We start from the raw sequence: 15911 nt of genomic DNA on the forward strand, positions 1-15911 counted from the left end.
AGAAATAATAAAGAAATAAGAAAATTATCCCCGATGGTAATACTAAGTCTCCGAAGCATGAAACATAGCCAAAAATGCTTACTTTACTTCAATGTGTAATTTTTAACAACAGTGGACTCGGGTTACAACGCAATTCAACTAATGCGAAATAGCTTTTGCGAGTTTTTCTCGAGAAGCGAATTTTGCAGCTGATGCGAATTTCTCACATGCAACATGAAAATTTTTCGGAGTGAAAGCGTAGGGCTTATATCACCCTTCTTCCTAAATATTAGTTTCGTGAATGGAATTTCCCTTTAGTATCACTAAAAACCGAAATTACCCACACCATGCTAATCGAAGCATCGGATTGTTCATATACAAATCGCCACTCCGCATCTTTTCATTCTAAATATAAAGTTAACGAAACAAAATTTTACATAAGCGAGCAGTTTATCTAAAGTTTGAAAAAGGAAGGAAAAACAGAAAGTTTCTGACAAATGAAGATACATACAGATTTTCGATGTGCTTTAACCAAATGGTGTGTTGAATAAAATCACTGTGTCTACTGTCCAGCATTTTATTACTGCCATGCACTATACATAACGTACATACTGTTTCATTTTACGCCATTCTCTCCAATTGCTTTTTTGTATCCTAACCATATATTTATTCAATAACACACTTTTTTTAAGTACAGTGAAATTTAAGTTCTCTACGTTTACATTCAGCAATGTAAAGTTAAGAAATGGGCTAAAACAGTTTGAGAGGTGCTTTAAAAGAGTCTAAAATAATTAGTATGCTCATAAAAATGTGTATAGATACCCTTTTCCACAACGGGAAATATCAACCTAGAGTTTTGGAACGTATCCCTTGCATAAGTTGAGATTCGACTGCATTAATACCAAAAGCTTTTTACTTAACAGGCAAAGTTTGCATTAAATGGAAAAAAATTTGTTTCTTTCTTGCTAAGCCATGAAAGGCTTAGCAAGAAAGAAACAAAAGGAAGAGAAGAGACAAGAAAGAAACAAAACCATTCAAGGAAAATATTGGGGAAATGTGAAAGTTTCTATGTTGAACAAACTAATGGCGTCAAACAGATAGAACGTACAGCGTCAAAATAATGTGTCAGAGGACAGCTCTTATTTTTCAGTCTTACAAATCTGATTGGTGCAAGTTTTACTCGCCTAAGACTTTCACAAGTCAGATTTGTTTGAAAATGTGTTTTTGTTTTTGAAACTTCATTCAAAAGTAGTTTCCAGAAATCGTTACAAGCTTTTTTTTTTTTTGTAGCAAACTATTCGCTTACTCTACTTTCTTTTTAAAGTAGTGCGCTACACTACAAACTACTAAAAAATGCAGCTACTACAGTAGCGTCCCTACTTCCAACCACTGGTTGGTAGTATGCATATTTGAGGGTTGGCGATAATGAACAGATGTACGAACAAATTTGGTATGCACAAAATTTTGAATTTATACTGAAAAATATATAACAGAGATAGAGAAGATTTTGAGAACTCATGGTACAATTTTTACATTCACTGGCTCGGCACACATTAGTGTGAATTATATGTACATTAAATGCAAAAATTTAAAAAGGATCTACCTGGACATTTTCAATGACATTTGCCATCAAAGAGGTTCCATAAGTCATCCAATTTGTATAGCAAGTTTCTCCTTGCTTTAATTCCTGCAAGCAAAAGTCATAAATATTTCAACAAAGTAAAAAAAAAAAACTGCTAAATTTTAACATGTCATTATCACTGTCTCATCAATTTTACAATATCAATGCACAAAACACGAGAAAACTATAAAGCAAGCTTGTAAAAACTTATAAAAATATTTACTGATTTTTCACATTTAAAAAAAGTCTAGTTTTAGATAAATTAAAATCCTGACTATCCACGACCTTTCACACTTTCAAAAAAAAAAAATATATATATATATAATCCGGCAATAATTAACAATGCACACATTTTAACTTCACAAGTGCAATATCTATTATTAATATTTATTTCTTCCCCCTCCCTTCCAATAACATCAAAACTTCCAAATTTAACAAAATCTGACTAGTTAAAACTGATTTTTACATCTAACATTATTTACTGCTTTAGAGATCTACACTACTCACTTATTTTTAGATCTACATAACTTAAGCGCATAAACGAGTGACTGGACCAGTCTTGATAAAAAATTCTCCACCCCTCCCCTGTGCTTTTTCAGTGTAACCTAGTTTCATGTATTGTGGGCAATCAGTTAGCACAATTTGCTCCTGTATGTGTGCAATCCGTTCGCAATAAGGTTGTTTCCTTCAGTCAAAAGTAGTACTTTTTGTCACTGAAGTTGATAGAATAAGCAAAAAAAAAACATGTACTCAGAAAATACTTTCATTTTCCCAACAGTTATTTTTTAATTAATTTTTTTTAAATGTCTGATTCTTCAAACAAGGCGTGGTCTTTATGACGTCACAAATGATGCACCATGTGGTGCATCTTTCTACCGCATTTCCACGTTATGATAATCAAGAAGCGAATTACAATTGCACTCTACGATTGCTATCAAGTATATTGTTGCCAATACACGTGAGTAAAGATGCGAATTAAATATTTTGAACCATGAATGGCAACACTGAATGGCACTTCATCATTTGTGATGTCATCGGCAGAAGCGTTAAACGATATAAGTAATTTTTTAAAACTATTAAACTTAAACAAATTATTTAAAAAATGGTCAACTCCTATGTTTTTAAGCATGCTCTTTCAGAAAAAAAATACTTTTAAAATTTTGGAAACAACCCCATTATGAGCTATCCTTTTTTTTAGTTTTTACATGCATTTTTTACCTAGACTGTTATTGTTTTAGCTTCAGATTAAATATATACAATGGTTAATGATTATTTTAAAGCTTTTGCATACACTAGCATTGTTTTTACCTAATTTACGGTTTATCCACGAAGTTGCTTATATGCGGTTACCGTGCCACAGAACTTCACAGATAATCAGGAGTTTACTGTATATTTAAAGCAAATTACTCACATTTTAATTTCCAAAAGAAAATACTAAGCTTACTTTAATAACAAAAAATAATACTAATAAACAAAAATACATTTGATTTGGCTTCCAATGCTTGTAAATAAGCCAATTTCTTTTCCAAAGCAGCTTTCTGTTCTTCTTCTTCATTGTACTAAAGAAATAAAAAGAAACTGATTCAGTAAAAGACACATTATTTCTTATAGAATAAAAATTATCTTCTTTCCTTTCATGGCATTTAACTCAAAGAAATTACACATTATCAAAGTATACTATGATTTATTGGATAACACCAATTTAATATAAGTGTAAATAAACAGAGGTTATCTGAAATATAAACACCAAGTGGGATCAATACTAGAGCAAGAGTAACTCACAGACCCTAATGTTTTCCAGAATTTAATATCAGTTTTATTTTTTTCCCTTCCCACTTTCCTTCATGATGAAACCAGATAAGCTCAAAATGTCTTACTGTATTCTTCTAAGAAACAAAAAGACCGGAAGTTAACTTAAAACATCTGTGTTATTTTTGAAAACAAAGTACACTAGAACCTCGATTATTCAAAGTAATTGTGACTGAACCTATTTCAAATGATCGAAATTTTCAGATAATCGAGAATTCATCAAAAATCGTCTGGTTAAATATGTAATTCAGTCATTTAACTGCTATTATGACTATTTTAACCATTAAATAAATTAAAATTATAAATGAACTTAAATTTAATTCTAAAACAAAAACTTGCAAAAAGTTTAAATGGAAGCTTCATGTGGTGTAAATTGGTTATTCTTTGCTGTGCAGTTCTATCTTGAAGTTTTCTAAAAAGCTTGAGTTCAGAGGAAAAAATGCATGTTTGTTAAGAGAAAATTTTAGACGATAGTAGAAAGTGGCTGGAAAAAATGAAGGAGAAACCGATTTCGGTTAATGGAGAGTTTCAGTTAATCGAGATTCGGATAATTGAGGTTCTATTGTACAGTATCACCAGAATTTAAAATATAGAGGGCTTGGGGAAAAAAAAATTTCCACAGAGAAAAAACCTAGGAAACACATTAAATTTTGGTTATGAGCATGGGGAAATTTCGACTTTCAATAGCATAAACAATAGAGTAGAAAGATCACATGGCACAAACCTAGGTTTGGTTATGGTGGTGACACTGATATTACTGATGTATATAACACTTCTTATAGTCGTGTCCAAGCAGTTTGGACTTTAAGAGTCTTAGGTTCTCCTGAGCAACTCACAGAGGTCATTGCGCAAGATGGTTAAAGTGCGCAAGATGGTTATAGAAACAAAAGTAATAAACAGCCAAATTTAAGAAATTCGAAACAGAAATGTTTTGAGAGGATCTGGTTTGAGATAAAGTTTTAACTGTAACTAATTTATTTTATTTATTTATTCTTTTTTTTTTTTTTTTTTTTTGCACTTTATTGTAGGGTGTCCGAGAAAGATCCGTACAACTTCAAAAATTTATCGAAAAAGAAACAATAGGGTTACAGCGAAACTAATTAGTACATTAGATAGAATAACTCAAAAAAAATTTTCCTATAACTTAAGTTATTACCTTAGGAAATTTCTACATGAGACCCTTTCGTAGCACGAACAATATCAAGACGATAATCCATTTTCATCCACGACCGTTTCAGCATGTTAACATCTACAGTAGCTACAGCTGTTTGGATGTTTTGCTTTAATTCTTCAAGACTGTTAACTTGCCTTCTGTATACAGTATCTTTAACATAACCCCAAAAGAAAAAATCCAGTGGTGTTAGGTCAGGAGACCGGGGTGGCCATGCAATGGGACCATCCCTGCCAATCCAACACTGGAAATGAATTATTCAGCGACTCACAAACTGTCAACTTCCAATAATGAGGGGCACCGTCTTTTTGGAAAAGGACATTCGGTTGAAGGTCTTGCAGTTATGGGAATGCATAAATCTCAAACATATCTAAGTAGGTACTTGAGGTCACAGACTTTTCCGAGAAAAAAAAAAGGTCCAAGGATGCGATCGTGAAGCAATCCGCACCGTACGTTCACCTTTCCACTGCTCCGTTGGAATTCACGTACGGTATGTGGTTGTTCGGAGCCCCAAAATCCAATGTTATGTTTGTAAATTAATGGCTGTAAGTCACAATCATTTGTGAAGCACATCGTGTATCTTGGATCTCGGCATTTGTAGTTCCCGGGATGCTTGTCTAACTGATTTTGTAGGGCTCCTATAAAATGTTTCATATTTGTTCCACACTTTCTTTGCTAGTTCTAGGGCGACCATATTCTTTTTTATGTTTCACACTACCCATTGTCATAAATTTGTGATACCACTCACGAATGCTTGACCGAGATAGTGGCAATTCCCCATACGTCGTTAGATAATTCCGTTGTGTTTGCGTATCGGATTTTGTTTCGATAAACCACGCAACACATAGAGCTTTCTTCACGCGATCTGCCATTGAAATAACTAAAATGCTTTAATATTCTTTTGCGTGACATGTAGCACCATCTATGGTCAGAATCATACTGCAGAAAAAACTTTTTGAGTTATTCTATCTAATGTACTAATTAGTTTCACTGTAACCCTATTGTTTCTTTTTCAATAAATTTTTGACGTTGTACGGATCTTTCTCGGACACCCTGTATTTAATTGAACTATTATTCCCGTGAGGCATAACAGTATACTAAGGCACATAGCTTACAAAGCACTCTTCTAGTACCTTTGCATCATTGGAATTTTTTGTATTTCTAAAATGTAACTAAATAAAATTAAAAAAAAAAACTACTGTATAATAAAAATAAATAAATACAATTACTTCGCATGATATTTTTGGTCCAGCTATCAAAAACAATCTTTCAATAAATATCACCCAAGGTTCACTTCTTAATCTGCTGACAGGAATTTGAAGCTTAACTTTTCCAATGAAACCTTAAAAAGAATAATGTATAAATTACATAGATGTAGGTTTGAAAACAAATATATTTATTCATATATTCAAATCTTTATGCAACAAAACTAGAACTTCCAATATATACATACATATATAGTGCTCAAGTACAAAAAAAAAAAAAAAAAAATCTGGGGGAGTTCATTCTGGAGTTTGGGGGGAACTCATCAAAAGAAAACGAGGTTTAAAACCATTTTACATTATTCTTAGAACAAAAAACAAATTATTTCGGAGGATGGTGTCCTCTGCATTTCTTTCTCTGCCAAATACAACACTGAATAAAAATACATAAGGATTTGAACAGAAATGTTAAACATACTTACGACACTCCCATAGACTGGTAACACAGAGGGGCAACTTCCCCCTCACTTTCAAAAGTAAAGGGGTATTGACCTCCACTTTTCAAAGTTCAAAAGTGACGATTGATTTTAAAAAATATAAATTGATCAATTCACGTGTTTAAAAAACAAAGAATTGTGTGTTTTATATTTTTCTCATGTTACTATTTCATAAAAATAAAAATGAAGGATTGAATTGGAAGGAAGGAGTCTTTCTGTGGCCATCCCCATGCTTTTTGTATGTGTGTCCCGAATGATTTAGAGAAAGTCATTCAATTAATAATGAGAAAAAACTCAACTGTGCAATCTTGTAAAAAGAAGAAAAAAACACTCACAACATTTTATTAACATAAAGAAAACAGAGTACATTCACACAGAGCTAGTGATGTAAAATACCTGGGTATTTATTTTTAGGGGTAAATACCCAGGGTATTTACCCGGGTATTTATTTCAAAAATTTATATTCAACTAAAATACTTTTCTGTCTGTATTTCACTATGTATATATATAACCAACCATATACAAAACAAATTTTTGCCCAAAAATTGTTTTTTGATCACCTATTCAAAGAATTATTGTGTGAAACAACTTAGCAATAAAATATGATATTCACATTAAATGTGTTGGATATGCCTAATCAATGTCCCCATCTTTCTTTTTTGTTTTTCACTTTTCAAAGCAAAATTTAAAGTTTTACCAGTACAAATACAAAGTGAGTGACCAACTAACGCCTCCTAAATACTAAATGCCTATCGCGTTCTCCCTTTTAACATAGAGCAAAATGATCCCATAAGTATATTTTCAGTCTTCTGGCTACTGCCAACTATCGAAAGTCGAAAGCATTAGAAGTTAAAAGCTGAGAAAAAAGTTGGTTAACGTCTAAATTAAAATTTTAAAATTAACCAATTAACGATTTGATTTGAATTGTTTGGATTCATCGTTATAGCAACACCATCCATGTATTGCCGTCAGGTAGTAGCGTTGTTTGTGTACCGGTGAAGGATCACTTTTAAAGCAAATGTGATATGCGTTTAGTATTTAGGAGGCTTTGGACAAACTGATTACAACTCAAAGCAAAAACTAACTAGTAACATGATATTATGAAAAATCAATGAAAAGTTGTGCTAGTGCCATCTATGTGACAAAATTAAACTTAAATCCTTTTGCTTTACCCCATAAAAAATTAAATTATCCTGCCATCCTATTTAAGTTTTAGAATAGTTCATTCTAAGTTCTGACAGTTTTTTTTTTTTTTTTTTTTTTTTTTTTTTTTGATAAGATTTCATTATGCCTTTAATTAAAGAAATTATAATATATAAATTTTTATATTTTTAATCTTTTATTTTACAGTTTATGTTTTAAAAAGAAAATCTTCACCTTTTGATACCACCTAAAGTTTTTTTGGCAAAATGTGCGCGCAATTACTAGGGGATTTACCCTGCCTTAGGATAAATACCCAAAAAATATATTTACCTTCCCACCTGACATCACTAATTGCGTGTATTAAAAATAGTTCAAATAAATTTTCATCATGAAGTACTGGGAAGCAAATGCAAATGAGCAAGGCAACAGAAAACAATATTTTTTTTTCGCTTATTAATATGAAAACTGTTTCTACATTTGCTACGTTACCACTTAAACGGCAATAAAATAAATAAATAACATCATAGTCTTAATAACTTCTCAGTAAATTCTTCCAAGCATCCCCCATGCTTCTTTTTTTTTTTTTTCATTTTGGATATGACTAACCTAGATTGTGATTTTGAAATCCTGAAGTTCATTATTGAATTGCTTATACTTGTCCAATTATGACACTGAAAAGTAAGATTCTTTGGTTCACGATACGTTTCTTTCATAATTTCATCAAGTCTTCCAATAAAAAATATTATAAACTGTGTAATACATATGTATGTATCAGTTTTACCAATTATTTCATACTTAGATTAAAAAAAAAAATTCAGATTTACTTTTTGCATTTTTTTAATAAAATACCCAGTTTTTGGGTATTTACCCAGGGCTTGGGTAAATACCCAAAAAATATTTACCTACCCACTGGGTATTTACCCGATCTACATCACTACACAGAGCCCTTTATTTCTGCACAAAAAGGACCATGACACATTATCCAACATTCCTGCACTTCAAACTTTCAAACTTAGGATACAATCAAAACTTCTTAACAGCTAAAAGTTGGAGTACTTTTTTTGTGTTTAAGTTATTTAAAGAGTTCAGTTTCACTGTGCCATCTGTGGGCACTGCTTATTAGTTACATTAAATGCTACAAATACATACGGCTTAGACAAAAAACGAATATCCTACTTACTAATACACTAAAATAAATGATTAACGGAATGAAAAATGTAATAGCATATTTTACAATTGCACTTTTTTACTTGCACTTTAAATTTGCAAGCAATATCTGAGTATAATCTAGCTTTTTTTTTAAATCTTTTGTGCAGTTTCTGGTAAAACTTTTCTGAAAAACGACTCATCAGTCATGAAAAAAAAAGTTAATTTTATGGTAGATTTGCATAATTCATTAACTTAAATGAGAAGAACATTAGTTTTACATGTAATTTATTTCACAGAACTGTTACCTTATACTGTTCTAAAAACATTTTCCAAGAAATTTTCAGAAAACATATATGCTTTTTTTTATTATTATAATTTATTTATTTATATATTAATTTGGCAAAATCTATGGAAATAAAGCAAAGTGTTTTACCTAGTTACAATTAAAAAATTTACAATGCTAAAATTCTTCTTACATGGAACTTACTTCAGGGATTCTGTAGTTCATATAGTTTACAAAATATATTAAAAGTGTCTACTAGCTTTCTCTCTATATTATGTATGAGTGAGGGATATAGATCAGTGATAAGGATGAACTTTCCTGTTCGGGTTGTTAGTTCAAATGGCCACTGGAGTCAATAAATTAATAATAATATTCAAACAATTTTATTTTCTTTAAACTTGAGTAAAATATTGCTTTCAAACAACATGATAAGATTAAAAAATAGAACACATAAAATTTTTGTATAAAAAAATAAAAATATAAATTTTTAATTCAAATTAAATTAAAGTAATGGTTAATGAAATAGAACATAACTATCCTCTAATATGCTGAGAGAGATTAGTGTCACGTAACAATTTTTGAATTACTTGTTTTAAATAAACACTAAAATCTGTGTAATATGATTTTGTACATGAAATGAGAATTTGAAGTTAAATAGGTTTAAGAAAAAAACATGAACAATACGGTAGTATTCTCGGGAATTTCTCCGATATTGAAGCTCCTAAAGCCCAATTTCAGATGATCCTTGATGAAGGTAGAGAAAGTGAGCATTGTGGACTATCCCCAATGATGTTTACCTTGCTTAGGTGTAATTGTAGGGCAACCGTCTCCAAAAGGTAGGGCACTGCTCCCTAATGATACTCTAAAGCAACGGTCCTGTATCATACTTAGTGCATTGGTGAGATGTTCGCATGTATTTTATTTAGACCCTTTGTTGCTACCCGTTTATCGTTTTATTTTTAAGATTTGGTGCAGCTAAAGTATTATCTTCACGCATTTAACTGTTTTTATTTTCTTTTGTGACATCATTGATAAATACCATTTTTCCTTCTTTTTGCTTTAAGTGAAGTCATTGTTTTGGGTATATTATTTTTAAGACTTGACCGGCAGTCTAATCCGGCAGACCGACATTTTTAAGACTTTTAATTTTTCACTTAATTCATAGTTGAAATCATTCACGTTTAACTTTTTACTATCCATGTTTTTTTTTTTTTGCTTCCTTTCTGTTTACCATTACTTATGGTGTGACAGTGCGATAAGAATCACACTGCCACACTTTTAATATCCGTACATTCCTGCCATCCCCGAATCTATTTTTTCAAGTTTTCATACAACGAGAGAGTGAGAGTGAGAACGGGGAAAGTTCCTTTCTTCCTTCGTGCCAACTAGGTTCATTGACCGCGCATGATTACACCCTATTACACTCAGAGAGCGTCCCTGCCTGTCTGCCGTTATAAATATGCGCCGCTGCCGGAGGACATTACACCATTTCCCTTTACATACCAAATATATAATTTAGCCCAATTTTAACTTTGGCTTTGATTTTTATCATGGATGGCAGATGTATAAAAGAAATAGAACCAAGGAGATCTGGAACTCTTTCTTAACGCGTACTAAGCTCCAGCACAGTAGAATCGAGAGGGAACACATCAGGAATTTACTTTATGAGTTCAAAGCTATGTTTGCCCTTGTATAGCGGTATGCGCGGGGTTTGCCTAAAAGGGAAGGTTATATAGAAAAAACCCCAACGATTTCTGCAGAGTTTAAAAAGCTTCGTCCGTTAGACATGTAGTGTCGACGCGTTAATGACCCGGGGCTGGACTTGCTGTCCACGCCCGGGTATAAAAGGAAAATAATATGTAATCTTAACATCTGTATCTATTTAGTTTAGTTTTTCGTATTGTCTGTGATTTTGTGAACGTCTTGTCATCAATATCAAATTTTAAGTCTATACATCAATGAAACGTCAAATTATGCCTGAAGTAGACGTCATGTCTTCAATCTCATTTATAAATATGAGAATTTAATTATGCTCGGAGAAGTTCAAGGAAAATTACCGACAAGAAATCTCCAGAAAAAATATATTTATTTCCATTATGAGAACTGTCCTGTGAATAATAAAGGAAGAATACCAACGAGAAATACTCAGCAATCAGTGTTCGCTGCTAAATGAGAACAATCTTCAATTACTGAATCAGCCTCAAACCTAGACTTTAACAAAGATTGAATTCAACCAACAGATAACGTTTGAAATCACAACACTTTTTTCCCAGCGCTGCAGCAGACCCACTCATCAAGTAATGTGAGTAAATTTATTCAAATAGTTATGGGTACCCTATAATTACAAATATATAAATCTATATCTTTAATTAAGTTAATTTATGATAAATGAAAGATAAAAGATAAGGATGTTTTAAATCAAATTTTGATACATTTCAACTGTTTTCAATTGTTTATATTTTCGAGCGGCTATTAATACATTGTACTACCACTATAAAATTTCAGAATATAATATATCAACATGGCCATTAATATTGTAAAATCAGTCTATATTCAAATTAAATATTTGTCTGTAATTTATGCTTCATGTGTTATTCTAGTGCATGTAGTAATTCTTTGAAAATCAACCAATCTATTATTACAGCAAAAGGTCATATCATACATATATATATTATATTTGCATTTAATTCATCAAACAAATCAGTAATAACTATTTTTCATCAACCTTTCTATTACACAGTAGCTCCACCATCACATATGGTATGCACAAATGTTTGAAAAAAGTACCTGCAACTACTTCTACAGGAAGTTCCAAGCTCTTTAAAGCATCTTTTTTCAAAGGTAAATTTTCAAGTTCCACTTCCCCTAAAATAAAGTGCATATTAAGTAAAATAATTTAAATATAAAATTCATTCCTCAGAAATATTGACAACTGTTATGGAGATTTTAAAAATGGTTGAAAAAGAATACATACACAAATACATATATATACAGTGAAATCCTTTTACAACTAATATACTAATACAACAAAATTTTCGTTTCAACAAAATGAATTTATGGTCCCAATGTAATTGCTGTTACATTGTTTGGATTCCATTACAACGAAATTCCCCTTACAACGAACAAAAGTTTTGGGTTTTTGAAGTTTGTTTTAACGAGATTTCATCGCATTATAATTCTTATAGGTATTTTTTTTAGGTGTTATTTATTAGGTATTTTTTGAAATGTAGGTGGTGCAAAAAGAAGTTAATAATTTACAGATTTATGCAGAAAATGTTTTTACTCACTGTGATGCCTTAGGCAATAACTGTCTTCTGTACATCTTTTACAAGGATGCCCACCAGTTTAAGGTTATGACTCAGGCTGTCGCATTAGAATTTTCAAAGGGGAGTGTTTTTTGAGGTTTTTTTCTTTTTATCGAGGGTGGTCTTGTTCTCTGAGTGCTGTGTAGCATCACTGGCGCCAACTCCATGGGACCTGAAGGGGCCCGAGCCCCCCTCAAAAAAAATTTTGAGGGGGCAGAGCCCCCCCCCCCAATAATTTAAGAAAATTATTCGTTATTTAATGCTTTCTAAACTCACAAATTTGTCTCAGTATTTTTTATTTTCCTTGTTTGAAGATAGTTACCTTGTAAAATACATTCAGTAATGGGTTACAACAAATAATTTTTACGGTAAAAAGCAGGTTAAATGAAAACGAGTGGTGTGAATAATGATAGTGTTACGTTGCTGCGAGTGCTTAGAATTTGTCCCAGTGTGCGAACCTGCGGATGGTCTGTCCGATCAACAATGGGGCAGAAGCGATTGAACAACTTGGCTGTTCTTCATAACCACCCAGATATGTTGGACGAATTGGATATTTCGACCAGTCGTCAACGACTCCAGATTCAGTAATCTAGTCAGGCGGTCGACATTTGCACCTTTCTAAAGACAGCCCTAATATCGGTATTTAAAGCAATTTTAAAAATCTCTGTAAAATAGAGAATTAACTACATATAGAATGTTAGATTTAAAACTTCGAAATATTAGTACTATTTTATAACCGTATTACTGTTGTACTGCATTAGTTATTTGCAAATTCTTAAATATTTTTAGGGTATAAGACCCATTAAAAACCCGCTATTTATATACTATATTAACTTTATTAAGCAAATTAACTGTGGAATATTATTTTTATTTAATGAACTCTGAGCCTTATTCAAAGCAAGTTTAAATTAGCTATTTCACTTATTAATCAAAGTGCGACAGCAATATCTTATGCTTTATTTTTTTAATGATAGTTTAAGATTTATTTAAATATAATTTCAATTTCATATATATATATATATATATATATATATATATATATATATACATAAAGGGTGTCCCAAAATTAACGCAAGATTTGAATTTGCCGCCATTTTTGCAATAAATGGTTGGCAACCCTGAAAAAAGAACAATTTGACAGCTGAGAGTTTAGGGTAATCAAAAATGGAGAGTTATACGATACAATAACGCGCTTTCATTATTGAACAATTGTTTCAAAAATAATGAAACTTGAGGCTGGTCAAGCAGTTACTGTTATTGGCGCTCGGTATTGCAACACGGTAATGCACGGGTGGTTGTGGGCTTGTTGACATAGACCTTTGAATTCAAATAACCCCATAAGAAGAAATTTAAAAATGTTAAATCACATGATCTAGGGTGCCAATTCTGATGACCGAAATGAGAGAGTACGCGACCAGGAAATGCCTTATGCAGTAATTGAAATGTTTCACTCTCTCTAGCTGTATGGTACAATAACACCCCATTTTTACTAACCCTAAACTCTCAACTGTCAAATTGTTCTTTTTTCATGGCTGCCAACAATTTATGGAAAAAATGGTGGCAAATTCAAATCTTGAGTTAATTTTGGGACACCCTTTATATATATATATATTCACTATTCTGTAATAGTCTAATAACAAAATTATTATACTATAAATTAAATAAACTTTTTACAAAAATACCGTACATGTGGGGGGTTTTTTTTTCGTTTTTCAAAGTCAAAACATTTGTCGAGTTAGCGAGAGTAGAGTTTTCGGGATTCTAATGTTGATAATATATTACTTTAAAATGATTAAAAAACTGTAAAACTTACTTTTTCCATCTCCAATTTAGAAAATTTCCCGGGGTTAAACCACCCGCGATATGACCCCCACTCTCCCAATATTTTTTGTATTTGGGCGCACTGGGAGTGCCCTTCCATGCAAGTCAAGTGCCCTACCTTATATCAATGGCTAGCCACGGAACTGCACGACTTCCCCCAAACTAGAGCTGTAAAAATGTCTCACACTAAACACAAGTGACATGATCTAATTGAACCAAAAAATTTGTATACAAATTCCTAGATTGTTTTTGAAAACATCATGCCACATATTGTTTGTTTGTATAAATCATATACACCAGGAAATATGTAAATTGGCATTTTCAAGGTTAAAAAAATCTGAACTGTTTTTTTTTTTGAAAAGGGGGGAGGGACCGGGGACGCCGTGGGATTACATAACCCATGGATCACCGGCGACGTCTAGCCCCCTCAATAATTTTTGCAAGTCGGCGCCCCTGTGTAGCATTGTGTAGTGTGAAACCACTCTACGCCTTTTGCACACATATTTTAGCCACAGCAAGTTACTCTTTCTTTGATGAGTAATACAAAGCACCGTAAAAAGTTTTTTAGTTGATATTAAGACTTAAGATAAAGATATCATATCACACTCCAGAGTCCCCATACCAAACACTATTTCTGCTTTTACCGGTTGCATGAGCTCTGAAGACAGCTCTGTTTTCTAGACCAGAAGCTGGACAATCCCCCCCCCCCCCCAGAGATATTGATTCACTTAGAGGACTTCGCAACAACGACATATTTAACGTGCCTCAGTCACCACTAGTAGACATGGACGATCTTCGGCTAGCTGACTTCAAACCTGGAACTTATCGATTACAAGTCTGACGCCTTAACGATTACGTCACCACAGCAATGACTTAAGATAAAGATAGGGAAGGTATATGGAGCTATTCAGAGCAGAACACTAGAATACATCCTAAAATTCCTTACCATGAAAACAATAAAAGTGAGGTATTGCTGTCTTCAAACATTCCACTTACATGAAAATCGTCTTGTTTTACCAAGATGTTGTCATTACTCTTACATAGTTAAATATCTGAAATGGCAAATTTATGCAATTCTGCTTATTTATAATCCTTAAAGCTGCCACCTTCCACAATAATTTTCTTTTCTTTAACTTAAAAGCAGATACAATACAAAAGTTTCAGAACTGAAAACAATTTGAATGGTTTTATCATCAGGAATTTTATGAATTCTATTACCTTGCAATAAGCCAATTGACAACTGATCTGTATTTAGATTTTCTACATACTCTCCAACATATGTATTGAGTATCCATGCTGCCAGACCCTCTAACATGACACTAATTCACTGCAAAATAATAGAAGAAATAGTATAGTTACCACAACTGTCAATCACAAAATTTAAGCTAAAATTAAAATATCCATTAAAATTGCAAAAGTTTAAATGTCTGTACTAAAGAACTGTATTTCATCAAAACTATTGATTTTAAAAAGATTAGCGATGCCTCACATAAGCTTTTTTTTAAATTATTATTCGCCAAAATTATATCGCCAATATTATGAATGGTTTACACTGTCACTAAAATTTTACCAGTGGGTCATAGGTTGTTGACCACTGCTTTAATAAATATAAAACTAATCATTCGGTTGTGCTGACAATGTCGGTTTTCTGTTCCCCTCTACAACAAATTCAACATGACAAAATTCTGATTTGAGACAAAAATGAATTATGAATGGTTTCTTCATTTCAAAGAGGGGAAAAAAAACCACTTTGATTGAAAGGATCTAGCAGCAACATGTGACTGATTACAATTATGAACCATTTTCAATTTAAGGAAAACGCCTGAAAATTTGCGGTTAATAAAAGTTACTCATGGAATTCAAAATAATGATGAAATATTGCACAAATCGCGGAAAAAAAACACGCTTATAGGTAATTTATTGAAGCGCAA

The 15911-nt window shown here is 32.2% G+C and overlaps 1 protein-coding gene across 1 annotated transcript in view; it reads right to left on the bottom strand.

The window, feature by feature from the left end:
- The window catches only part of LOC129230674 (intermembrane lipid transfer protein VPS13D-like), an 88687-nt gene extending 73392 nt beyond the window's left edge, over window positions 1–15295 (bottom strand). Inside the window, exons 1-5 of the mRNA XM_054865089.1 lie at window positions 15199–15295; window positions 11642–11719; window positions 5810–5922; window positions 3066–3159; window positions 1583–1653 (exon numbers count right to left, since the gene is read on the bottom strand). Of these exons, the coding sequence (XP_054721064.1) occupies window positions 1583–1653; window positions 3066–3159; window positions 5810–5922; window positions 11642–11719; window positions 15199–15295 (453 nt within the window). The remainder of the gene's footprint in view (window positions 1–1582; window positions 1654–3065; window positions 3160–5809; window positions 5923–11641; window positions 11720–15198) is intronic.
- Window positions 15296–15911: the final 616 nt, after the last annotated feature.

The sequence above is a fragment of the Uloborus diversus genome, chromosome 9, assembly GCF_026930045.1.
Source record: "Uloborus diversus isolate 005 chromosome 9, Udiv.v.3.1, whole genome shotgun sequence".
Taxonomy (NCBI): domain Eukaryota; kingdom Metazoa; phylum Arthropoda; class Arachnida; order Araneae; family Uloboridae; genus Uloborus; species Uloborus diversus.